Source organism: Condylura cristata, unplaced genomic scaffold, assembly GCF_000260355.1.
Source record: "Condylura cristata isolate star-nosed mole 26May11 unplaced genomic scaffold, ConCri1.0 scaffold00009, whole genome shotgun sequence".
NCBI lineage: Eukaryota > Metazoa > Chordata > Mammalia > Eulipotyphla > Talpidae > Condylura > Condylura cristata.
The window spans coordinates 24,394,509-24,422,218 of NW_004567110.1; the positions used below are offsets into that span (position 1 = coordinate 24,394,509).

Consider the following 27,710-nt stretch of genomic DNA (forward strand, 5'->3'; position numbering starts at 1 on the left):
ATAACTGGATGTCCATCTACTTTGGCTCAAGGACACCATGCTTTTAGTTTCTACCCCTCCCTCCAGATGAAAAGCTATTTGGCTGTCCCTCCCAGTTTGCAGATCATTGCATTTTGAAAAGAGAAGTAGAAACAAAGGTCACACAAAACTACGACTGACTGACTGAGATTGAAGAGAAATTATTTAGCAGAAATGATCAAAGATACAATGCAGAGAAAAAGGATGTTTTATTATCTTGACTATAAATTACATTATTTATAAAGATTATGTAAATGCAGGTTGATGAGCTTTAATATCTTTAAAAGTCAAATATAAATAAAGCACAGAAAATCAATTGAACAAAGTTCTGAAATAATTCTCTATATGGAAGAATGTCATATGTAGTTATAGGGAGAATCATCGCAGCGATATCCAAAATTATACTAAAGAGAACAAAAAAGATACTTGATTTTTAATGTAAATTCAATGTACAGTATCTATAACAAGAGATCACAGTGGAAGTATGTCTGCAATTTCTAACAGCAAAAAATGAGTGTTTGCAAATACTGTATTTGTCAATAAAGTAAGAAAGTAGATCAAGGACAAAATGTTGGACACTCGTTATCACCCAGGCCACCTTTAAGGATAATTTTTCAAGGTAGCAAAAATGAGCAATGATAAAGCTCTACATAGATAACTAAAATGTGTGTTGTTATATCAGAGCTAGGAGTTTTATTCATACAGTTCGCTTATCAAAGAGGAACACATAATTATACATCAGGATTTGTTGGAGTACCAAAATTATTTCACTACTGCCACTACGTGTTTCTTCTTCTCTGGCACAATTGACACAGATCCAGGCTTGCTATGTTTGAGACGATTCACTTCCCTAAAAATAAACACAACATGAAAAGTATAAGCAAATGTATGAAAAATCATCTTAACCGAAAAAGCTTTCTCAGAAAAATAAAAATTTTTACTGGAAAAAAAAAAGAAAAAAAAAGCTTTCACAATGAGGTTAGGTAAAATGTAGCTGGAAATCAACTTTTGCTAATTGTTTCTTCTCTCCTTATATAAATCCCCTCTATTAAGTTTCAAAACCTGCCTTAGTTATTAAAATGTTTAATTCATTCAATTCCAATATCTACCCAAAGAGAGGAGAATAATAATCATCTGTATAGGTCTCATTACAAAAAAAAACCCTCAATCTTAGAATTTGTCTGTTACTTTGCATGAATTCAAGGATTCCCAATAGAATATCCCATAAGGAAATGGTTGTGGTGATAATTCTGATTCCAAATGTTCTGATGACACATATTAAAGAAATGTCTAAGAAATGTTTGCCACCGGTTTTCTGTATTCTTTAAATTGGAAAAAATGTACCTCTTCATTCCAGCCACACTAGAAATCATTTTTTAAAACATCTGCCCACAACAGTTTACTTTAACATATGCATTTTCTTACTTTGAACAACAAACATTTTCACTGTGCCTTCAACATATTCTCCAAAACAAGTCATGGGAAGTGTCACAATGTCAAATGATCACTGCTCCCTCTTTTATCAAGAATAAGAGCCCAGAAAGTCTTCTAAAACATCTCTAATGCATAACAGCTCATAAACTACTTCCTCAAGGACAGGGATTTGTCTGCTTGTTTGGTGAGGAAAGAGGGTGGAGCTAGAAAGGGGTATGAGAGTCAAGTGCCCCAACACATACTTTCGTCGCTGTGCTGCCTTCATGATTCGCTGCTCCTGAATCTGTGTGTAGATAGACTTTGGCAGATGTCGGTGACGAGCTATACGCTTTATATGAGGATGATACTGAAATTTCTCTTTCAATTTCTGGTTATAATCTTTGGCTGCTTTTTCTCGTGATGTAAGCTGAAAAAAAAATGCATTTTGATATTTTAATGAATATTGTATTGCCCCCCAAAATCTTTCATGAATGCCACCAAAACTGCCAGTGTTAACTCTACATTAGACAATATTGTGTTAGTAATACAAGCTCTCTGCGCAACAAGCTGCCTTTGAGATAACATCCTCCCCATGTAGACAGATAAAAAACCAATAAAAAACAGCTGGGCTAAGGCAAGTATGTCTGTGGACCACTGAGCTGAACCTTCCTTAGGTATAAATAATAACACAGAACAAGCACTTAATCACCCAAAATTGTCTTTGTAAAAAATAACAACTGAAACAGAAAAAGAAAAGTAGTAACTTCTGCAGTAACTAGCCTCTATTTAATAAATGGATGATACAATTTAGAGGAATACATTTTTAATTTTCAAATATCCTTTTTTATTAATTTTTTTTTACATCATTCTTCATTTTGAGCATTTTTTCATCTTGGTTGTAATCCCCATAGACTTCCCACCAGCAATTCACCTGTGTGCCATCACCATAGTCCCGTGCACTCCTGCCTCCTGAGTTTTGATCCTACCCCCTCTCCAACCCCGTAAAATGTCTCTGCTTTATAGATGTGGGAGGCTTCACCAGAGAAAGAGTAGGGAGCAGAATAGGCAGATCAATGAGGTACACTGCTGAAGGAAGCAACAGGTGGGTCAGGGGAGGTCTGCCGTGCCATGTGGGTCACCCCCATGGCCAGGCCTCAAACTTGCACTGAAGTGAGGCTAGCGTGCAGTTCTGCATCCTTACCCAGTACGCCACCAGGGAGGATCCACCTTTGACTTTTTTTGAACCACTTTAGCAAATTAACTGAACCTAAGGAGGAAGTGTGTATAGCCAAATGGTCAGAGGCAAGTAACAATCTGAACTTGTGACTGGTATCTGAAGTTCAAAGAGCGGGTTGTTAGAACCACCAATCTATAGCTGGTGAGTCAAAAGCCTAGATTATTGCAACTGACATCTGAAGTATATGTGTGGGGTGTATTGTGAAGGGCGAGAGTCTTGTAGCACTGAGCTCCTAACTTGTGTAATGTGATAGTGTATCTGGGTAGACAATGTCAGAACTGAGAAGAATACTCAGACACTGAGCACTGCTTACTGATTATGTGAGGAATACCCCACTCCTAATCTAACACACACTGGAACAGGTTTTGAAAATACCCACAGACTTTGCTGTTTAAGTGCCTCATTGTGTCTCTGATATTAAAAGCCCTCATTGGGACTTGCATCTTTTAATTTGCCTTATTATGCCATTGACAGAAAAAAACAGGAATTCTAAGTTCTAAGCTTCTAGCTGCTCCATCTTCCCCAACCTCAGGAAAATATTTAAAAATCAAGAACACTCAAATAGTATCAAATATCTGAACTGACAAAGTGTCTTTGACGCGATAAATGTAAATCTCAGTGCAGCCTTGTCTGTTTTGTTGCTTACTTACTCCTTTTTATCACAATGTCAGTTTGATCAAAATATCTACAGTACTTCAAATTCTTTACAACATACAGACAATAAAATCAGAAACTAGCTTTAATGACAATGGAAAGAAAATGGGGCCTCTTACCACACCCAATTTTTCAGAAGCATTAGCTTTCCACAGGCGGATGTTCATTTCATCAGATCCACACATAATGTACTTGCTGTCGGAAGTCCATTTCACACAGATAACATGCTGCATTCTCTTTGTGTGATAGACTTCTCTGTATAAGAGGAAATTAAGTTAGGAATCTTACAATTATGGGCAGACTTTTTTTAGTCACTGCCTATTAATTAACAGGATACCACTTTTCAGACCTAATAGTATAAAGAGAAATTCAAATTCATTTTAATTTATTTTAGTGAGATTCTATGTTAAATGCTGGGGAGTTTTTTTTAAAAATACCTGCCCTCAGAGAAGTTACAATACACTGAGAAAAATAAAGTAAAAATAGATACCCAGAGCATTCACTAACTGAAGGCTATGATACAAACAAAACATGTTGAAGTTGGAGTAATTCTGTACCAACAAGCAATGGATTAATTTTAATAAGGCCCTATCTCCCACCCCCAAAATAAATGCAGACCAACATCCAAATTTTTTTCCTCTTTTACTAGAAGAAATAGTAAATGCAGTGATACTCAAAGTGCACATCCTAATACAATGATCCTAATATCTGACTTTTGTTTTGGTAGAACTGTTTAAAAAGCTTAATTAATTGAAGTGAGAGCTGATGATTTACATGTGTAGGGAAAAAGAGAGCTATAGCAGTTATCTGTGAATTGAGGTAAGGATCATTTAACAGATGGAGATGTCAAATATCATTACCTATTTGGAAAGGTTGTGAAACATGCTAAATATTCATGCTAAATCTTCACAGAAGATACTATATTGGGACGTGTAAGAAGAACGTTAAAAAGCAAATAAAAGAGAAGGTTGAGAAAAACCCACCAGATTTCTAGAGAAATAAATTTCCTCTATCTACATTAATGACTCAAAATTCAGACAACTTGTGAGAAAGGAAGCAAGTGCAGCAGAGAAAATGTATACAGAATGACCAAATCAGATGCAAATCTCTAAAAAATCTCTGAAATACACTCATAAAAACTGTTTATACTGATATATTTTGATATCCTGAATGAACCTGGATAAATCATTAGTAATTCATTTCTAAGGAGGAGGATGGTTAGAAAGATTAACCTATTACAATAAAAACTAGCTGAGACAGACTTTTTCTTAATAGTCTTCATTTTACAGATTCATTTCTTTTAATTGCTACCTATTTATAAGGCTCTTTTCCCCATAGCAACATAATGAATTTGAGTCACAGGCAATTCAGTAAGGCTTTGGTAGCCATTAAAAATAACCTGTTTGTCTCAAAACCACTCCAAGTCAACAGTTAACCAACTTAGAACCCTCTTCAGTGGAAACTGCAATTTTTTTTTCTTTTAAAGATTTACTTATATATACAAGAACCGGGGTATAGGGCAGACATGTGGGGGTGGGGAGGTGAGAGGATTCACCAGAGACAGAGTGGGGAGCAGAACAGGCAGCTACATTGAAATATACTGCTGAGGGGTACAGCTGACAGGACAGTAGAAGTCTGGCTTGTCAGGTGGTTCACCGCCTTGGCCAGAGGCTGAACTTGTGCTGCAGTGGCTACAGATAGCTTCATAGTGCTGCATTTAATCCCTTGTGCCACCAGAGAGGGCCCAACTATGCAATATTCTTAACTTCTAGATATGTTCATGCTTGCACATGATACCTTTATAAAAGCTCATTAAAAGTTAAACAATTAGGGGCCCTCCCTGGTGGCACAGCAGGATAAAGCACAGCACTAAGAAGCTAAAGCCACTTCAGCATGAGTTGGATCCCCACCCAGGAGGTGACCCACATGGTGCGGCAGACCTCTCCTGACCTGCCCGCTGCTCCCCTCACCAGTGTATTTTGTCAGTCAGCCTGTTCTGCTCCCCACTTTGTCTCTGGTGAAGCCTGTCACTGCCCCTGCACCTCTGGCCTGTACCACAGTTCTGCATGAGTAAATGATAAATCTTTTTAAAAAAAAAGTTAGAGGAGATAAATATTAATACATTTAAAATCTTAAGTTTTCTTAAAGTTAAAAATAATCAGTTGTACATGCAACTGATTTACTTGTTTACTTAATATAATGAATGAAATCTCAATAGAAGCCTATTTTTAAGTACCATCTTAACCATAAATTTAATAAAATCTACTCAAATTTGTTTTAACCATTTTAAGCTCTTTTAAAGGAAGATTATTTTTGAAATACAGATTAGTCAAAGCATTGCCTACGCTATTTGATGTTTGTTATTATAGAAAACTAGAACAGACCATAGAAACTAGTTTTTAAGCATATGAAGGCAAAGGCCTAAGGGAATGTCAGAGAGTACTCCCACAGGAAGACCTTAATGTGTGACATCAAGATTTTGATTACAACAACGCCAAATAACATCAGGAGATAACTCCCTTAATGGGACCTTAAGAGCTCCTCATTTCATGTTTAATTTTGGGATAGTTTGAACTATTTTAGCACCTGCATCTAGTTGCCCACATTAGTTTTAGAATAATGTAGCCTCAACTCAATTGCTGGGTTGTGGATCACTGGTACCTAAACATTTCCAGTACTCTTCCTCTTTGTCATTTCCCATGGCTGTTTATGCATCATGTTAGAAAAGTATTTATCATCATACTGCCTTTGGTGATTCTGGTATAAATAATGGAAGGCAACAATCCCTTGATATTATTTTATAGAGAGGTGAGATAAATGGAAGCATTCAGATTTGCACTGGACTTGAATGAATAATCCTAATAAACCATTCATGATGGTTTAGAAAATAGCTAATTAGTTGAAAAGGAAACAACAGTTATACAGGAACCAATACAAGAGTCCTATAAAGGAGATAATGGAAAAAAGATTAGTCATCAGTACAGACAACATGCTTTTGATTCAAGGACTTTTTAATCAGATGCATACAGATGATGACAATTATCTGCTGGTAGTCAATGATGATATAATGTGGTTTAGGAACTAAGGCTTCCTCAAATTAGAAGGAAGAAAGAAGTAACTATCAAAAGTGAAAACACCTAGGAATTAGACAAACAAATTGGCTATGACCAAAAGAGCTACATATAGACTGTTTTGCCCCAGAACACAAATGACGAGACTTTCAGAGTAAAATTCAAGGAAGTCCTCACTCATGAAGGATGGTATAGCTGTATGATGACTGGCACTTGCACTACACACTGAGAATGAGTAACTTCTTAAATTCTGTTTCCTGAATACCTCATCTGCCTACTCCCAGCTCTGCTGGCACAGCAAGCTGGTGACTCAGCAGTTAGGTTTTGAAATGCCATCGTTTTCTATATGATACATTTTATGATATACTATAACACAATGTATACAAACTATGTTCAGTAACGTGGTGAAGGACCAGATAAACTGTATAAAACATACCTTAAACACTGGAATCACATTCAGTGTGCTTACAGAATGAAACAAACAAGTGAGTATTCCTATTTTCTGCCTCTTCTTTCATTCCATGCTATATATCTACTATGAGGAATGGAAGGAGAATGCTCCTGATAATTTTTAAAAATTTATTTATTTTTACATACAGAACTGGGGTACAGACCAGAGGTACAGGGGGTGGTGAGAGGATCACCAGAGACAGAGTGGGGAGCAGATCAGGCAGATCGACGAAGTGCACTGCTGAGGGGAGCAGCGGGTGAGACAGGAGAGGTCTGCTCTGCCATGTGGATCACCTCCGGAGTAGGGATCGAACTCACACTGAAGTGGATGTGGCCAACTTGCAGTGCTGCATCTTAACCCATTGCACCACCAGGGAGGGCCATGTTCCTTATAATTTAAACTGCTGTTTTTCTCTTTTTTATTTCTACCTTATTGTCTAAGAGCTGCCTTTGAGTAAGAGATAGTATATATAGGGTATTGTTTGTTATCTGCTTTTAAAATATTACTAGGACAAAACTTATCTAAGTTCTTCACTATCAAATTCTTTTTTTAAATTTACTGTATTTTAGGGCAATCAAAATATTCTTTGTTACTATAATGGATATGTCATCATCGATTTGTTCAAATCCACAGAAAGTACGGCACCAAGAGTGAATCCTGAGGTGAAGTACAGCTTTGAGTGGTGATGACAGGCCCATGTAGGCTTACCCTACATGGTAACAAATGTATTGTTCTGCGAGTGATACTGACAATGGGAAATGCCATGCAGGTGTGGGGTGGAGGGTAGGTGGGAGGGAGTATCTCTCAAATTTGTTGCAAATCTTAAACTGCTATAAAAGGCCTTTATTTTTGAAAAGTTTACTTTAAATACTAAAATAACAGTGATGATATTACAATGGTACAGTGGCAGGTGGAACTTAAAGTCACAAGACCTGGGGATGAGTCTCATCACAGACACATAACCACACTATCAAATGATGATCACAACAAAGAAAATTCAAACAAAAATAAATGGTTTACTGGTAATCACCTACCTGCTTCGACCTTTGTCCACAGGAAAGATTCTAATCGATTTATCAAAACTAGCAGACACAAACTCCTTCCCAGTGGGAGAGTAATCCACGTCAAGCACGGCAGATACATGATCCATATGCACCATTAAAGGAGTGTCCAGTGAACGCATGTCAAAAGTATATAAGCTGTAAAGCATTTTAAAATTATTTCATGCAATTTCTAGAAAGAAACATTTATGATATCAAAACTCACTAGGCGACATAAAATCATTATTAGCATATCTGAAGAGCTTAATTCTTTATTCAGCAGGTAAAGGATAGGGGAAAATATCAACATATTTTACTATTTCTTTAAATTACACTTAACACATTTTTCTCCTTATAAACAGATATATCAAGCGAAAATTTATAAAAGGCATAAAACTTACCTTTAATTCCATCACCCAGTCAGTACATTGTAATTATTCCTAATCTTTTCACCATACTTTTTAAAAACTTGCTAAAAAATAGACGTCATACAAAACTCGATATTTCATATAGCCTATTATGATCACATATCTTTCAAATGGTTTTTGAAAATGTTTTAATACTCAAAATTACTTCTTTCCCTATTTTTGATATTTTTCAACTTTTATTAATATAAATAATTCTTAAACAAAATTCTAATACTTGAACTGTTGACAATCAATCTTTAATTCAATAGGTTAGATTCCTTTTGATCTGGATAAGTAGAATTATTATTTAGTCCAAAGGCATGAGTATCATTTCAATAAAAGTCACACTAATTTATAGTCCTATCAGTGATAGGAGAGTAAGCATGGTTTTTCTAAAGTTTGTACTAAAATTATAAAAATGTAAATTGGGCATAGTCCATAAAAACAAAGCCTTTATGGTTTCCCAAGATTTAAAAATTCTTAAGTCAAGAGCCAACATAACAGCTTCAAAAGAGTAAACATAACAAGTATAACTTCACAAAGTTCATAACACCAAAACTCTTTAAGATGCTAAGATTAATGATGCTAATAACAAATTATTCCAAGTATCATGAATCTTCCATTAAGAGGCAAGTGATCCTCATTTTCAATCTTCCAACATTACACAGGAATGTAAGGCCAGGGGATACTGATGTTTGAGGTTAAATTTCTGAGTTAACAACTTTAATTCCCTGCCTAGAGCACTGGTTTCATGTTTGTTTTGCAAATTCTGTTTTTTATTTAAATAAATATTTTCATTTCTATATGAGAAAAAGATTAATTTAAACCCCAAGCAAATCAACCCATTTGGATGGGAAATGTTTACATTTCAAGTTAAAGGATTCATTAGGGGCCATCTTTTCCAGTACTCTCACTCATGAAAACATGGCACAGCATTAGCTTAAACGATTTACTCAAATTTTACAGCCGTTACTCGGTTGGGTCTAAAGTTGAAGTTGGGGTTTCTAATTCAGAATGATTACTGACTATGTAAAGGGCAATAAAAGAAAATATTGAAAATACAGAAAAAGGGTGTCACGGTTAAGGTAATTTTCAAACTGTGATGCTCTGTCACGTCACAGAAGAAATGTAATGTTTCAGTTGCTATACATAATTCTTTCAAAGAAAAAAATAGAAATTCCAGGGATACTCTGAAAAATTCTAATTAGCCAAAATAGTTAATCAGAAAGATTGGTCAGCATAACTTTCTTTTAACTCCCTTTAACTGGAACAAGGCCATTTAATTTCAAAACATCAATAAAGACTAAAAAGGTTTCAATTTGGTTTGGTATTGCTAGTTAATGAGGGTACAACTGAGCTTTTAGTTACAGGAAGTCATTATAGATGTTTTTAATTGTTACTACTAAAATATTGCACAATAAATCCTATTTATGAGTTAATACTACTGTGAAAACATAAATAGTAGTAGTAGAAAGAACAGAACTTTTAAACACAGAAGACCTAAAGTTCAAACAATGACAAACTTAAACCTACTCAAAAAAAGACCACATATACATCATAGACATAGTACTAAAATAAATCTCTGCATTAAAAAAAAAGAGATGAATAAGATACTCTTTCCTCACTAGGATATTAAACTCCCTGACTCAATATCTTCATCTCTAAAAGAGAGTAACATATATGTCCTATCCACTTTACTGGGATACTGAGATAAAGTAAGATACCAATGTGAATGCTGTCAACAAGTTTTAAAGTACTATATAAGGAATTATAAAATTACCCAAGTCAAAAATTCAAGGTGGCAAAGTCATCTTCACATGAGTAACAGAATAGTATGTATGCAAATATTAAGGTAAAATTAAACTGTATTTTGAGTTAACAGTGATAGTTGATAACACATGTATACATGAGTACCAGCTACCTGTAAAGCTACAAATTCTGTAGGTGTAAATTTTAGTTTCTATTAAAACATGTATGGTTCAGTTACTATCTCTATAGTCCACATCAAATATCAACCAACTTTTTCTGTAAAGGACTAGATAATAAGCACTGTTGGCTTTGTGTGCCATAAGATCTGTTGGAACTACTCTATTTAGGTATTATATATAGTAAGAAAGTAGCCATTTTCAATACATGCATGGGTTTGACTATATCCTAATAAAACTTAATTTAAAAAATAGGTATGAGGTGTATTTTTCCCACACGGTATAGTTTACTATCCCTGGTCTGTATCATTTTGAAAATTAAAAATACTTTTCTAGTAAGTTCTCCAATTTGGTTAACTTTTTTTTTTTTAGCATAATTAACAATAGTTTTCTAATTTGTATATTAAGGAATTTATCTAGGAAAACATTTCATTAGTAAGACATAGTTATTTCTGATAGAAATATTAACGAGGGAAACTTACTTGTAATCTTCATTTGCTGCAGTAAAAATGAAAGCTTCCATAGGATTCCAACAAATTGTATTTGTTCTCATATCTAAGATGACCTGAAAAAAAAGTCTGTATTAACCCCCATGAAATTAATTACCTCTAAAGTGGATATACTTCCCAATTCATTTTGTTTCCTTCTTTTTTTTTTAAAGACTTATTTATTTAGGGCCCTCCCTGGTGGCGCAGCGGGTTAAAGCACTGCACTAAGAAGGTTAAGCCACTTCCCCATGAGTTCGATCCCCGCCTGCCCCGGAGAAGATCCACATGGCGTGGCAGACCTCTCCTGACCCGCCCGCTGCTCCCCTCAGCAGTGTACTTCGTAGATCTGCCTGTTCTGCTCCCCACTCTGTCTCTGGTGAATCCTCTCACCCTCCGCATCTCTGGCCTGTACCCCAGTTCTGTATGAATAAATAAATAAATCTTTAAAAAAGAAAAAACTTATTTATTTAGCATTTAAGAACTGGGGTATAGGCTGGAGGTGCACGAGGGCAGTGAGAGGGTTCAGCAGAGACATAGTGGGGAGCAGAGCAAGCAGATCTACTGAAATAAACTGCTGAGGGGAGCAGCAGGTGAGACAGGAGAGGTCTGCTGCACCATGAGGTCAGCTCCCTGGCCAGGGACTGAACTCATGCTGCAGTGGCTGGTAGTAGCTTGATAGTGCTCAGACTTTAACCCCTGCGCTACCAAAGAGGTCCTCGTTTCTTTCTCTTTTGACTGACTTAGCAAATATTTAGTAAAATTTATTATGTTCACAGAACTCAGTTCAATGGAATAGGGAGGAAAAAAATCAATCAGTAAGTGGTATATTCAATATAAATACTGAAAAACATAAAAATGCCTAAAACTTGGTCCTTTGTCCAAAAATAACATATAATTTAGTCAGGAAAAAAGGTATACATATAAAAGTCAAATATAAACAATGAAACAGTAAGAACCAAAATATGGGCACTTTAATGATGAGCTTAGGGTTAAAAGAAGAAAGGTTTCAAAGGTTAGTGGACATTTGGTTCAGTCCAAAATGGCCATTGAGACATCTGGTTCATATCAAAAAGTACTTGAAGTTTGATCCCATCAAAAACATCAATGAATATATTTGATCATGATTCATTAAATAATACATTTATCTTTGTTAACATTTTGTTTACTTTTGTTATAATTTATGACAAATTTTGGATTTCACATTTGTTCTTGTTTTTTCCCCCGTCATCATGTCCTGTGAGAGCTTTCAAAAATTAAGCATGGCCCTCCCTGGTGGCGCAGCGGGTTAAAGCACTGCACTGAGAAGCTAAAGCCACTTCCGCATGAGTTCGATTCCCGCCTGCTGCCTGCCCCGGAGGTGACCACATGGCGTGGCAGACCTCTCCTGACCCGCTCAATGCTCCCCTCAGCAGTGTACTTCGTCGATCTGCCTGTTCTGCTCCCCACTCTGTCTCTGGTGAAGCCTCTCACCGCCCCTGAGCCTCTGGCCTGTACCCCAGTTCTGTATGTACAAATAAATAAATCTTTAAAAAAAAAAAAAATTAAGCATGATGTGAAATGACTATAATATTATATTTAGTAACTGGAACACTACTGGCATTTTGTGTAAGACAATCTTTTATTGCATATAACTGTCCATGGTAGGGTTAGGGTATTCAATCTTTCAAGCTTCTGCCCACTAACAGCTAGGAACAGCCTCTAAAATGCCTCTCCCACATTTCAAAAAAGTTCACCTAATGAAGCAGTACAACTCCTGATTGAGAACTACTACATTTAGAAAAGAAATGATAGAAGAAACATCAATAGTTTATTAACTAGAATAGAGAAATAATAGAAAACATCTTTGTCTCCACAAAGGTGACTCATGTAATCAAAAGTGTCCTTACTGACTGAAACCAATAAATAAAAGGAAAACAAACTGGGACCAGATTTTGTAGGGTGTTAAAAGCCAAGTTATAGTTCTTTTCTTCAAGTCAAAATTAATGGAGCATATTGAGCATGGGGTCAGGACTGGAGAAGAGGGAGCATAAATTGCTATTTATATTTTCCATATTTAAACATTTTGCTAAATTCTTAAAGTATCCTGTTTTAATCACAATCATGTGCTATAAGGTAGTTACTAAAATAACCATTTCACAAGAGAAATAGTCCATAAGTTGCCTACTTAAATTCTAACACCAAAGTTTACATAGAATCTTCTTATTGTATCACATGAATGAGCGAAATGATTCAAATGGTATGTTAGACAGATTATCATATTTATCAGTTCAGCATCATTGAATATATTCTATATTTCTGATTTATAACATGTTATAAAAGTGATTTAGAAACAAGAAAAGCACTGAGGGCTTGCTTTTACTTGTGGACTCTCACAATGGGCTGGTAGTACAGGAACGGTATCTCCTTTCTACACTCAGAGTGCCAGTATATGAAATCAACTTTATATCCTTTTATTTATAATAGCACTCCTCTCTTCACCAACAATATTTCTCTCTTCAGTGTCACCCTAAGGTTGTATTACCTTTGATATCTCAATCCTGCAATGACTAAAACTGTTGGGAAATCTGTCACCTTGAACAGGATAGCTCTTGTCTAAACAAAACTGTCAACCACATGTAATTAAACAAAGTTGCTAAAGTCAATCAGTTACAAAACTTTCTAAATAATGTATGAATTACATAATAACCATTGGGTGTGAAGTAATAGAATGCAGTGCTTTTAAGAAATTTCAATTCAGTAAGAACTAGAGGCCTAAAAACTTACAGGAATTACAGAAGACAAAATCTAGGCTACAATAACCAGCGAGATAAGACAGTAACACTATGATCCCTTTGGTTTCTCAGAAAATGTCTACAAAATTTTTTTCTCTCAATTCTGAAAAAAACACTTGCTCCACATTTTCAACCACTCAATTTACAGAAGAATGCATTAACAAGTGTATAAAGTGAAGCTAAGATGAAACTCACCTTTTTCAGAGGAGTAGCTTGCCGCATATCATATAGTACTATATTCCTGTCAGAAGCACAACTGCCCAAGAGAAATGTCTAAAAATAACAATCACCAGTTAAAAGCCAAGCTTGGCAGTAAATGTTCATTTCAGTGAACAAATAATTTACACACAATGTTTATTTTAAGATACAAAATCATTACAGTAAAGTTTACTTTAAGAAGGTATAATAAATCATGCAATCTAAGCAACCTAAGTCAAATACTGTCATTGTTAAATTCCATGTACATATTTTTGATGCCAGTGATAAAAGTGTACAAGTAACTTTGAGTATTTCACAAAAGAACATATTACTCATTCTTCAACTTACTTGCTTCCTGTTTTTCAGTACTATAAGTATTTTCAACCCTTAGCTCTTATTTTTCTTAGCATGAAATTTCAATGGTATTAATAAATCAATGAGTATAAACAACTGTTTTACAAGGTACTATACCACCATACAATACTATGTGGGACATGCCCATTTTATTGCAACCAAGAAGCAATAGGTGGTATTATTTAGAAGCTAAAATCCATATGACAATATTTTCTAATTACAAGGACTAATGCTTTATTAGTAGTTACTTAAACATTTCCTACTGTTTTAATTCTATGTACAAATTAGGGGTGGGCTTTGTCCAACTGTTTCAAATATTAAATCTATTTTTAAGTTAGCTGCACTAAACTTAAAAGTACTAACCCTTAGCATTTAACAGAAATAATCCCTTTCCCTGCCAGTAGAACCCTGAAATCCATCCTTTGTAACACCATTCCTCCTTACTCATGGTTTCTGACACTCAACTCATGGTTTGTTCCTAGTATTATTTCCTATTGCAAATACAGAAGAAACAAGAAATTTCCCAACTGAATTGCTAGTTATTTCCTACCACCTGTATTGAAATAAAATATCATAAAGCTAATTCAATAAATCCCAATTTTTAAAAATGATTTATTTAGGTCCTCCCTGGTGGCACAGCGGGTTAAAGCACAGCATAGAGAAGCTTAAGCCACTTCCGCGTGAGTTCGATCCCAGCCTGCCCCAGAGGAGATCCACATGGCGAGGCAGACCTCTCCTGGCCCGCCCACTGCTCCCCTCAGCAGTGTGCTTCATGGATCTGCCTGTTCTGTACCCCACTCTGTCTCTGGTGAATCCTCTCACCCTCTGTATCTCTGGCCTGTACCCCAGTTCTGTAAGAATAAATAAATCTTTTTTTTAAAAAAAGACTTATTTATATATGCTTACAGAACTGGGGTACAGGCCAGAGGTGTGGTGGGTGAGAAGATTCACCAGAGACAGAGTGGGGAGCAGCGGGCGGGTCAGGAGAGGTCTGCCGCGCCATGTGGATCTCCTCTGGGGCAGGCTGGGATCGAACTCATGCGGAAGTGGCTTAAGCTTCTCTGTGCTGTGCTTAACCAGCTGTGCCACCAGGGAGGGCCTAAATAAATCATTTTTAAAAATTGGGATTTATTGAATTAGCTTTATGATATTTTATTTCAATACAGTCTCTTCTAGTTAGTGATTACACATAACCTTCTTGGTTTCTCATCATGTCACCACCAAATCTGACCAGGCTCCATTTCCAAAACTAAAGACTTTGCTCTTGCATAAGCAAAAAAAAAAAAAAAATTCTACCTAGACCGAACATCTACCTTCATATTATAAAATGAGGCAGAACTCACTTTTGGATTTAACAGAATTTAGGTTACAGTATTTTAAAAGAAAATTAATTATTAATGGTTAAAATGGATAAATATACTCTAATTGTTCACAGCAACATGCCCTTTCTATTAAGTTTATTAATATAGAGTAAGAGACCTTTATACCATTTTAACTATTAAATCGTAATGCTAATTAAAAAAAAAAGCTAAGCTGTTATACAGGCAACTTTGAAAACTTGGTCACCAGGTCACAAGTTATGATTTTATAACAGGCCATTATCTCTTCTGACCCAGGTGTTTACCAAAACAGAGAAGCAAAGATCTCAACCTTTAGAAAAGAAGTAATCAGTCTATTCTTCTGTTATTTCTTTCAATAGCATAATTTCACCATCTTAAATTTGATAGCACCTTTTAAGAATATTCACATACATCATCATATATTACACGCGTAATCAAAATGGTCCTATGAATTACCCTGTAAAGTATAATTAATATCTTAAAGAAAACAAATATAGAGAAAAATTGTCACTTATCTAAGCGATACAAAGGCATGTTAGCAGTAAATACAGTTCCAAATTAGTTTCATAGCAAGTAAGATACAAAATGTGCTTGTGTTTGCAGTCTCTTCCAGCCTAGTGTCACCTTGCCTGGCTCTGCTTGTCCTTTTATGCCATATTTCACTTCTATATCCAAAAGGAACATAAGAAAGGGAAATGAAAATGAAATGAGGAAGATATAGTAGAGATAAGATAATTTAGACCAGCAATTAGCAAACTTTTTAGGCTTTGTGGGTTCTATGGTCTCTGTATTGTTTTACTCAACTCTGCTATGGTAATGGCAGCTACAAATAATATATAAGTTAAAGTAAAGCTACTCAAACCATTAAAAAACAAAACAAAACTACTACTAAAAAATGACAGTGGCTCACAAGCCATAGTTTGCCAAACCCTGCTCTAGTCCTTCAGCCCCTCCCAGATGAAGTGATTACTGAAATTTTAGTGTAGTATGTGCTTGGATGCTACCCAACAGGCAAATGTGTTCATGGTACTTAACTTTTGGTATCTGGCTAAAAAGTGGAGAACTCTCACCAAAGGTATCAGATTTTGAATGTAATCTGGAAAAATAACCAAATATCAGAACACCATGAAAATTCCTATATATGCAAATATTTCCTAAGTAGAGCTGAAAATATTAAATAAGAAAATAATAGAAAACATTTCAAAAAGAACATTACCTCAATTGGGTTAAATTTAACACTACTTATACTGTCAAATCCCCAAGTCATTGAACATATAGGATTGGTTCTTTGTTCATCCCAAATGTCCACTTGTTGTCCACATGTGGCAAAAACAGGTTCTTTCCAGTGATGATCAATTCCTGTATACACAGTCTTGAAAAGCAAAACAGTTGTTACAGATAGGTGTTTCATTAATACTTCAAGTTTACAGAATAAATGTTTTAAACATATTAATCTACAATCTTTTTAAAGGAAAATTCCTGTTCACAAAGAAACTTCTTTGGAATCTTAAAGAAGAAAACTGAATAGCAAGGAGTAATGTTTCTTGTCATGTATCTAGGAAAAAAGAAAATGTTTTAACATGGCGTCTATTTAATGAATACATAACTACTGAAGTAACAATGTTTAATGTTTAAGTTATCATTGGGTATTGAAGGGTTTTGAAACAGACTAATGAAACAGAACCATAAATTCTAAAACTCTGTTCCACCTTAATACATGAAATACTGATTCTCAGGACAGAAACAAAGATAACCAAGAACTGCATTAAAATTTAAGAGGAGGGGGCCCTCCCTGGTGGCGCAGCGGGTTAAAGCACTGCACTGAGAATCTAAAGCCACCTCTGCATGAGTTCGATTCCCGTCTGCCCCGGAGGTGACCACATGGCGTGGCAGACCTCCCCTGACCCGCCCACTGCTCCCCTCAGCAGTGTACTTCGTCGATCTGCCTGTTCTGCTCCCCACTCTGTCTCTGGTGAAGCCTCTCACCGCCGCTGCACCTCTAGCCTGCACCCCAGTTCTGTATGTACAAATAAATAAATCTTAAAAAAAAAAAAAAAATTTAAGAGGAGGGATAAAAGTGGTGAAGGTAGATGTTAATATTTTTAAAGGCAGTTAAGACCTCATTAAATTTTATTATATTCTTGAAATATGTGCTTAATCTACTCTGGGTCACATTAGAGTCTGTTTTTGTATTATATAGTATAAAGTATTTGTAAAGCAAACTGAAGGGAAGTATTTAGCCAATTTAGGACCTGCAACTTATTTCCATCTCATGTATGTCCCCTGAGTAACATTTAGAACTTCTTGAACTCTGAAAAGCAGAATCTAAATATATTCCAACTAATGCTGAAATGACACAAGTAATTTCAAAAATGCATGTTTAAAGATTAAATCTAATTTGCAGTTTTAATATCAAAATTATAAAACATAGGTAATATCAAATATTCCAAATTATACTAAAGCTTGTAACTAAACTGTATCATTTGATCTGCAGAATAGCATTGTAAAAAATGTAAATGAGATCTATAGAAAAACATCATATGGTTACACTGCTTCATTTCCTAAGTCATTCTTTCAAGCTAGAAATTCTGAACTTATTGTAAGATCTACGATATAAATCACACAGAATCTGCCTGACCTTTTTCTTTTTGGAACTCTCTCCAGTCTTGCTGTAGCAAATGTTTTACTGTCTCCAAATCAAACCCTAAAAAGACAAATCAAACCCTACTACAATGAACAATGAAGAACTGTTCAAATTCTTTAGCTGCAGACCGTCATTGTATTAAATATTGTTCAAAACAAAACTATTAAGTCTCTGATTTCTTAACTTAAATCTTTCTGGAAATTAAAATTGTAAGAGGATTTTAATAATAAAAGCGTTAATTTATTTTTGTACCTTTCCTAATATCGTATGCAATGGTTCTTCTTCTTCTCCATAGCCCAGTCCCTCCATTTTCCACTGCTTCACAGTTTTGTCATCACCAACCTAGAAATATTTATTATGAAAATGATAATGAGTAACAGTTATAAATTATAAACTTGTCAATGCATAGATCAAATTATAAACATCTCCAGTTTTAAAAATAACACCATATTTTTCCAGTATCATATTTACTGATGCATTAATCTTCTACTATGTTAGTTCAGAAAATTGAAAATGAAATATGAATAGAACGAAAGGAAAAAAAAGCAGTAGCAAAATTAGGTCATAAATATGGCCAAAAATGCCATTATTATAAGAAATGGGCATTTCAAAGTATGGAGAAAAATGGACTGCACAAAAAGCTTGAACCAATATTATATCTGACATAAGGTATAGTTGGTATGGATAAAACCCTTCACATGACACATGCCAAAACAAATTCCTTTATTAAGTCAATAGTTTTCAACATGAACTGTAGACTTCTGAAGGATCCTGAGAATTCCTTAAGGGCCTACAAGGGAAAAACTATTTTAATGTTAATAAAGACATCCTTTGCCTTTCACCCTTTCACAGTGTTGATATTTGCACAGAATGCTGAAAAAGCAATGTTGGTAAACCTGTTGGCATTTTCACCCAAATCAAGGCAAGGCAACAAACTATGCTACCTGACATACTGTTCCAGATAGTATGTGAAATGCAAAACAGAATACATAATAACTTGGTGTGGGTTTAAAAACAAAATAATCACATGTGGTACTTACAACTGTAAATTCACCAAACTGCTAGTTTTAACTGAAAGTAAAATTACCAAGTACATTAACCTTCTGGTTTTTACAGGTCCTTATTATATATAATCTAATCTATTTTTAAGTAAAAACATTAATAAAGATATATTTATCTATTGAAGGAGTGTGAACTAAGAGCTCTTCTTGCATCAAACTCAAAAAGGGAAATAGTTCTTGTAAAGTAATTCACTGTGTCCATGAGATCAAAGTAGAAAAGTGATTAGGAGAGAAGTTACAGAAGATCAGACAGGAATTTCTTTTGTTGGGATGCTAATGAATCTTTAATAACATCTTTATAATAGCCAAATAATATTTAATAGGGCTATACCTCATTAACAATCCTGAATCTGAGCTATTGATATCATAACAAAAGTCAACTCTGGAAACCCAGTGCTACTGGGAGCCAGTAAGATGTAATGTAGGTCATGAGGTCTTGGCAGAACTGGCTTGTTCTGATGGTTTATTTTAACATTTATGGAAAACAGAGTAAGCTGTCATTGAGAATCCCCTCTCTAAAGACTGCTTCTTTCACTCAAGTTTATGATAAACAGCTCTGTAAGCTCAAGACTGAAATTTCTTATAAATAACTAGGCTGCTCTACAGTCTACTGAGTAAAATAAGCTTCAGCAGACCACCATTCCTGAGAAAGTCTTAACATTTTGTAGAAATGAGAAGCCAAGAAGGCTAAGTCAGCCGAAGGAGCATAGGTTGGTACCACAAAGTGGGATGGATACCTTAGACAATATGAAATTTAGGTAATAAAGGTTTCTCTTAAACAACACTGTAGATTAAACATTTTTTAAATGTTAAATGCTGAAATTACATGTGGCTTTTTTCTAGCTAAGTGAACATTATTTTAAAAAAGGGGGAGAAACAAATAAATACAAAACATTTTCAGTCTTTATTGATTGTGAGCATTAAAAAAAAGGTAAATTCTCTGAGTATATTAATCAATATATCCAGAAGTATAGCCAAATGAAAGACATTTGCCACAACTCCTACCAATTCCTCCTACAACATAGGACATACTGGGTCAGAGAGGGCCTCTACTCCTCTAGTGAAAAGCAACTGAATACGCTGCAAACCAAATCTTACTAACAGTAACACTTATTCCAATACAAACATAGAATGGCATATACTGAACAAGTAATTCTATTCCTTCATTTACATGACAATCTTGGAAATAGTTAAGTAGGCTGTCAGGTTTCCCAGATGTCACCTCTTCTTCCCTTATTATTCCTGTGCGATCTAAATGTTGCATTAAGAAGGCTAGTCAACCGTACCCTAAAAATTCACCACTAAGCTTTTCAAGATTGATTTTTACATGTGTATACTGTTGTATATGGAGGTTAGGACAAATGAAGTTATATACTAAACTGCTCAAGTATTAGAAGTGAGAAAAATATAACAGGAAATTTAACCTCCTTTTTTATAGATATAACATATAAGTTTCAAAAATACTTTTCTCAGTCTTTGTAGTCAGACACACAACTATCCCTTCCTCCTAGAACACTAAGCCATTCATAGGCTCTTCTAGCTCTCTGGCTTCTCCTTGAGAATCCCACCTCTATTTTTTTTTTTAAAGATTTTATTTATTTATACATACAGAACCAGGGTACAGGCCAGAGGTGCAGCGGTGGTGAGAGGATTCACCAGAGACAGAGTGGGAAGAACAGGCAGATTGATGAAGTACACTGCTGAGGGTAGCAGCAGGCGAGACACAAGAGGTCTGTTGTGCCATGTGGTCACCTCCAGGGCTGGGGATGGAACTCACACTGAAGCAGCTCACTTGCAGTGCTGCCCTTTAACCCACTGCGCCACCAGGAAGGGCCAAGATTCCCACTTCTTAAAGGTGAGCACTTCCAACACTTTCTTGATTTTCTGTGTTTCCACATTTCTACCAGACAGCCTCTCCTCACTCATGATCTCATGCCACAGCTTCAATCAAGATGACAAGTTAAGCTTTGATTTTCCTAAGCCCCAGACCTGCATCTATAAAGGTCTGATGGACATCTTCACTTGAAGAGCCACCCACTGACACTCCAGCTCATCACACCTGATCTTTCCCATTCTCACTTTTCTCTGTACTTCTGACAATCATGGCTTTCGCATCTCTGTAACAGAAACCATCATCTTTCTGAGAACCCCTTAGTTGTCAAGTGTTCCTAACCTCCAAAATGCTTCTAATCCTATTAACTACTTCCCACTATTTTCACCCCTCAGATTATTAAAATATCCTCCAAACTGAACACTGCATCTATCAAATTAATCACCTCAAATCACAACTTAGACTATCATGCCTCTTTTAAAAAGCTTTCAATGGATAAATAATTGCAATGTTCAAAAATCCAAAAAATAGAAACAACCCCAAGTGTCCAATGATAAAAGCTACAGGTAAAGAAAATGTGGTATATACGTAAAATAGAATACCATTTAGTCTTTACAAGAAGAGATGTTCTGACACATGCTATAACATGCGTGAACCTTGACAACAGTATGCTAAGTGAAATACATCAGACACAAGGGAAAATATTGTATGATTACACTTATATGAGAAACTCAGAAAGAGTAAACAGGACAGTGGCTACCATGGCTGGGGCAGAGGGAATGCAGATTTTCTGTTTAATGGGTCATGGAAAAGTTCTGGAGGCGGAGAGTGCTGATGGCTGTATAATGAGGTGAATTACTGAAATTTTATAGGTAAAGTTTAAAATGGTTAGAATGGCAAATTTTATGTTATACATATTTTGACCCCCACACAAATCTGACAAAGTACAAATTACGCATCCCTAGTACTGAAAATCTTTCAGAGTAAACCAAAGTACCTTTCTAGCCTCACCTTGCACAAATCCAACTTATTTCTCAATGTTTTACAGAATATTAGTACAATATGTTAACTATTTATTTTTTTAAATAAATACAAATATGGGGAAGGCTAGGTTACATAAAGAAAAATTACACTCTAAGCCTTTTAATAAATTATCTTGTATTGTGAAATACCAAAAAAAATGAATTTGGGAAATATTCAAATAGATCAGACTGAGAATTACTTAATTGCATTATACTTACAGTGAAAAAAGAAGTCCCACAAAAGCGAGTACATATTCCTCGAACAAAACCTTCATGTGCTTGTATTGTGCGAATACATTTTCGTTTAGTCAAATTCCAAATTCTGACCTATGAAAAAACATACAAGGAAATTACAGTGAACTATAAATATGAAACATTCAGGCACAGGGATACTACAGTCAAAGAAAATAAATTCAATACTGAAAGGTTATGAATCACTCTGTCAACTGAAAACAAAACCCCTGGATCTAAAAATTACAGTGCAGATGGATAAGTACATCAAGAAGAAAATGCTATCTGTTAAATACTCTGTTGATTCTAGTTTAGTGTTTCAAAGCTTTCTTTCTTTACCAAGTAGGAAATAGGAGTGTTGAAATCCTCCGTGGGAAAACTCATGCCTACATAGCTTTAGTATAAAAATGGTTTATTATTTACTGTCAAATTGAATCTTAAGGTACCTATTTTAAATTTCCCAACTTTCAATCAAAAACCACTAAAGTTAATTTAAGCAGAATTTAGTCTTGAGAATAACACTAAATGAAACAAAAAAGTGAAATCAGACCAATTACAACCCACAGTATCTCAAATATAATAGAATGTAGTATTTGTGATAAAACTATCATTAGTTTAAAATATTAATGTCCAGAGTGACACCTGCCTCTCCATCACATGCCCCAGAAAGGACAGTTGCAAGGCTCTTCGGATGTTTTGCCAAGCAATTGACTCCATCTCGGTGACCATCCAGGGAAGCGAGGAATGGTTTTGCGAAAACCCGTTCCAGTTTGGTAGCATTTAAAGCTCTTACATATTCTCGCGGGACTTCAAAAGGATGTAAGGTAGGATCATAGTTTCTTGGAACTGAAATAAAAACAACTTTTAGTAAAATTCTTCACATTTAATATCTCCTGCGGTCTTCAGCTAGTCCTTCAATTTATTATATTCAATAAGCCTTCAACAGACACTGATTTGTGCCTATCATTGTGAAGTACACAAAAGTTGAATGTGACATTCAGAATTTTCCCCAGATTACCAGAAAATCACAGAATGCCTTGCAAAATAATTGGAATCTCTCTGCACAAACCAACTCCTGATCTGGGTTGTAAGCGTTCATGGGCATTGCCTCCACTGTCATTCTACAAGTCCTTGTCCTAGCACCATGTCTACTTGCACAGACATGCACAGCGTGTTTTTCAAACTGAACTGGAAGCTCTTTGTGTACAGGGAATTATTATGTCTTGTGCTAATCCCTGCACTGACTACTGGTATACAATGTTGTGATTCTGATTATTTCATGTTTATTTCATGAACATGTTTATTTACTAAAGAGACAAGAGTTTACCATATGCTAGGCACTGTTTCAAATACTTTCTAGTAACTCATTTAATTTCCACAGCACCCTGTGGATTGTTTTATTATTATCTCCCACTTTACAGGTGGGGAAACTGAGGCACTGAGGTATCTGTCTATTAAATGATGGAATCCGGATTCAATCAAGGCAGTCTGGTTCCTGAATCCATGTTCTTAACTATTAAGCTACGCGACCAAGTATGTTTCAGTCAATATCTACGCTTAGGATATCATTTTAAGTTCACATGTCAAAAAAATACTCAACATCTAAAAGTAAATGTATTTTCCTATACTACAACTTCACCCCTTTGAAATATTTCTTACTCATTCTTTCCTTTTTAATTTTTCTACCTACAGTTAGTTAGTTCTGGTTATTACTACTTTACACTTGGACTGTTGTAAAATCACTATTCGATCTGAAAGCAGTTTAAACTATCATCAGATGAACCCTAAAACACAACTTTTAACATGTCAGTTGCATGTTCAGAAACTATCAAGGGTTCCCAATAACAGTGGTCTTAAAATTCTTTTGATTATGTGACTCCTTAGTAACAGTTTTTGAGATATTTGACCTCAACAGGTTTATACTTATGTAGTGAGAACAGGTGATTAGAGATTCTTGTTTAAAAAAAAAAATCCTCTGGCCCTCCCTGGTAGCAGAGTGGGTTAAAGCACAGCACTGGGAAGCTTAAGCCACTTCCGCATGAGTTCAGTTCCCGCCTGCCCCGAGGAGATCCACATGGCGGAGATCCACATGGCATGGCAGACCTCTCCTGACCAGCCCGCTGCTCCCCTCAGCAGTGTACTTCCTCGATCTGCCTGTTCTGCTCCCTGCTGTCTATGGTGAATCCTCTCACCCTCCGCATCTCTGGCCTGTACCCCAGTTCTGTATGAACAAATAAATAAATCTTAAAAAAAAAAAAAACAACCCCTCAACATTATATAGTGACTCAAAGATTTTAACTTCATTTCAATGTTTAGTTTTAACAGCTACCATAAATAAAAAAGATACAGGAAGAACTCGCTTTTGCATGGTATCCTGTCATGGGGAACACAGGAATACAGGAAACAATTCTTCAATTTGTATATTTCTGTGGTAACAGATGTGATTTCAGTCATTGGGAACCTGTCAAAGAGTGGGATTGATTCAGCTAATAGGGTACAGTGAAAACAAGGACTGCAAAAACAAGCAGTTTCAAAGAGAAGATATAGATCCAAAGCTATGCTGATTTAATTTTCAGTTCTATTCACCCATTTTGCAAAGGTTAGTTCTAAAGTGTATGCAGAAAAACTCCATCCACTCTGGGGTCAATAGTGTACCTCTAAATAATTAGCATTTTAATAATTTTAATAGCTAAAAAAGGACTCAACAAGGTGTATCACTTTGCCAACTTTTTCATGGAAGCAAAAATGAATTTTTATAGATGACACATCATCTTCAGAACAATTTATTTTTAATGTTGGAAGCATTTCCAAACATAAATTTTCAAGAGGATCTCTCTATCACATAAAATGGTAAGAAAAGTAATCACTTCCTTGCTCATGGCTAAAAATGGACCTTAGTTAAGTGTTTCCAAAATAGGAATTTCCAAAAAGAAATTCCTATTTAGTATTCATAGCCACAGAAACATTCTGCAAATTTTGAAAATGCTTAGTTTAATATTCTACAACTTTTGTAAGCACTCTGTCAGAATATAATCAAGAAACCTCTTGCAGGGAAAAAAGACAAGGTCCTCCCCAACACTTCACAAGTCATCATTAAGAGTCTATTGTTTAATATAATTGTCTAATGAATATGCTGCCATACATCATTTGACAGAAGCAAATACACCTTTACCAACCCTCCAGTCTTTTCTCTGGGTACTTGGAGTATCATATATAAGACATGAATATTTAACATACAGCTAATAAAAGGCTGCGAGTCTCAATCCAATTATATAAAGATTATTTTATTTTCTTAGGATAAGAAACATAAATTGAAGTATTGTTTTTCCCCACTTTGTAATCAATAGCTTAGTTCATTATAGTCCTCTGGTCACTGGAATGAAGTTCAAGATCCTTACTGGCCTAACACAATGTGTGCCAACGTGCTTTAAGTACTTTCATAAACTCAACTCCAGCCAAACTAGTTTATCAATTGTCACCTAAAACTGCCTTCCACTTTCTACTCTTGAGTCCCTGCCGAAGCCAACTTTTCCACCAAGAATGTATTCCAACTTTCATCCATCCAAATCTATGTAAATAAACTATGTGCATCTTTTAAATAGACTCAGCATAAATTTCCTATAATCTCTATTAGCTTTCAAATTACCATGGTCTTGCACACCTCTAAATTCATACATTCAGTCATCAATAAACATTCAACATACTTAAACCGGGAACCCAACATATACCACATGCGCTGAGAATATCACAGCTACAAACTCATAGCATGTATCTACACACACTAAATACTGCACAAAACTTAAAGAAAATGAGAATGAAAGAATAAGGAAGACTCATGTTTTCCTTATTTTGTTTTAGTTTAACACTTTTACTTTTCCATTCCACAATTAACATTTTCATCAGAAAGTGTAACAGGAAAATATAGAAAATAAAGACTTTTAATAACAATATCAGATAATCAGGTAACTAATAACTTACTAATTTTAAGATTCTATGACCAATCATTCACTGCTTCACTCAAACATTTATAAAGCTACTATGTGCAGGATGTATCTAAATACAGTGGCTACAGAAGCAAAATTCCCTTCCTCTGCAATAAGTCTAATAGGAAAGGCTGATAATTAAACTCATAATTGAAAGACAGTGAAACATTCGCATAAAACATGTGGAGGCATAAAAGGAGAGCTCTTAGAAGTGCGTGGGGGGCAAGTGGGGAGGGTTGAACAATCATACAGGATAATCAGGGAAAATTTATTGTTCAGAGAAAACTTCCCAGAGGAAGAAGCTAAATTAGGTAAGGATGTGTGCCACAGGACGTCTGAAAGATAATGCCTGAAATGCATTCAGCTGGGCCAGAGTAAATGTAAGTGACTGTAGGAAAAGTGACAGCGACGAAATTGGGGCCAGAGGTTCAAGGAGTGGGGATATGTCAAGTTCAAGTGACAGAAGGTCATTTTTGAAACACCGTTTTGTCATCTAATCTGTGAACATCCTGTGAGCAAAGATCATATTATTTACTTAGTAGCAGTATTCATATATAAGCTGATAGTCTCTACTACTCAAGTAAAATAGTAAACTATTGTTTCAGCTTCATCTACTATGGTCTGTTTTACTCAAAATCCATTACCATGGCCCTTCTCTTATTCTTAAAGTTCATTCCCGACCTAAAAACTCTAAAACGTTATTCTCTTCACTTCGAAAAGCCTGTTCACACACTGATGGCCCTTTGCCATTTCGATATCATGAGCTGTAATTCATGAGCAATCAGCATTTTAACGGATATAAATAACACTCATTTTTGTCATTCCCCCATCAAACTTCTCCACAGGAGTGGATAACGGATGACTGACTTCATCTTTCACCTTTGCCTCTCCCCACAGTCGGTAATATTAAGTGAAGTGATAAAACTATGAACATAAGTTTAAAAAGCCTGTTTAACAGTTAAATCCTTCGGACCACGAGTGTGTGACTTATTCAAATTCGACTTTTCAACGACAACCTGAGAGCAGCTGGCAGGGAGGAGGCGGAGGCATTTCCCATAAACCGACTTTCGCGCCGGGCATTTCCTGGGACAAAGAGCTGAAGAGACGTTTCTGCTACTGGGACCGCAACAGCCTTGTTCACAAAGTGAACGCGCTGAAGGGAGGCTGAAGCACCAGTCCCGCCAAAGAGACTGAAGCACTAGTCCCCCAGCTTTTCCAGGTAGTAGCCAGAGTCGCGACTAGCGTGCTCCCTCCTGAGGAGCACAAGTCTCACCTCTCTGCAGGTCTAATTTGGTTTCACGGACATAGTTGTCCGGGTTCCGGCTCAGCATCTTCACCTTCATCTTGACAGCTAGTTCTCCGCGTTCCGAGGAGTCTTTCTCTGCGAATCGCGGCTACCACCGCCTCCAACAGCACATGTTACTTCCGCCTCTTCTCGTCTACTTCCGGTCACGTGACTCCCGTCCTGGAAACTAGCGTGTTTGTTTGACCCCGCGGCGCTCCGTAGTTTTCCGGACGAGGGTTAGGCGGGGGCGGCTCCCCGGGCGCGCCAGGTGCCGGAGCGAGGCGGG

The 27,710-nt window shown here is 35.9% G+C and overlaps 1 protein-coding gene across 1 annotated transcript; it reads right to left on the reverse strand.

Moving 5' to 3' along the window:
- Positions 1 to 704: 704 nt before the first annotated feature.
- DCAF13 (DDB1 and CUL4 associated factor 13) lies at positions 705 to 27,563 on the reverse strand. The gene is made up of 11 exons (XM_004679673.2): positions 27,413 to 27,563; positions 22,803 to 23,002; positions 22,145 to 22,252; positions 18,264 to 18,353; positions 16,584 to 16,739; positions 13,671 to 13,748; positions 10,699 to 10,781; positions 7,879 to 8,043; positions 3,442 to 3,577; positions 1,695 to 1,858; positions 705 to 868 (listed from the first exon to the last, which is right to left on the reverse strand). Exons 1-11 carry the CDS (start codon positions 27,480 to 27,482, stop codon positions 781 to 783), a joined length of 1,338 nt encoding a protein of 445 aa, XP_004679730.1. The 5' UTR covers positions 27,483 to 27,563; the 3' UTR covers positions 705 to 780.
- Positions 27,564 to 27,710: the final 147 nt, after the last annotated feature.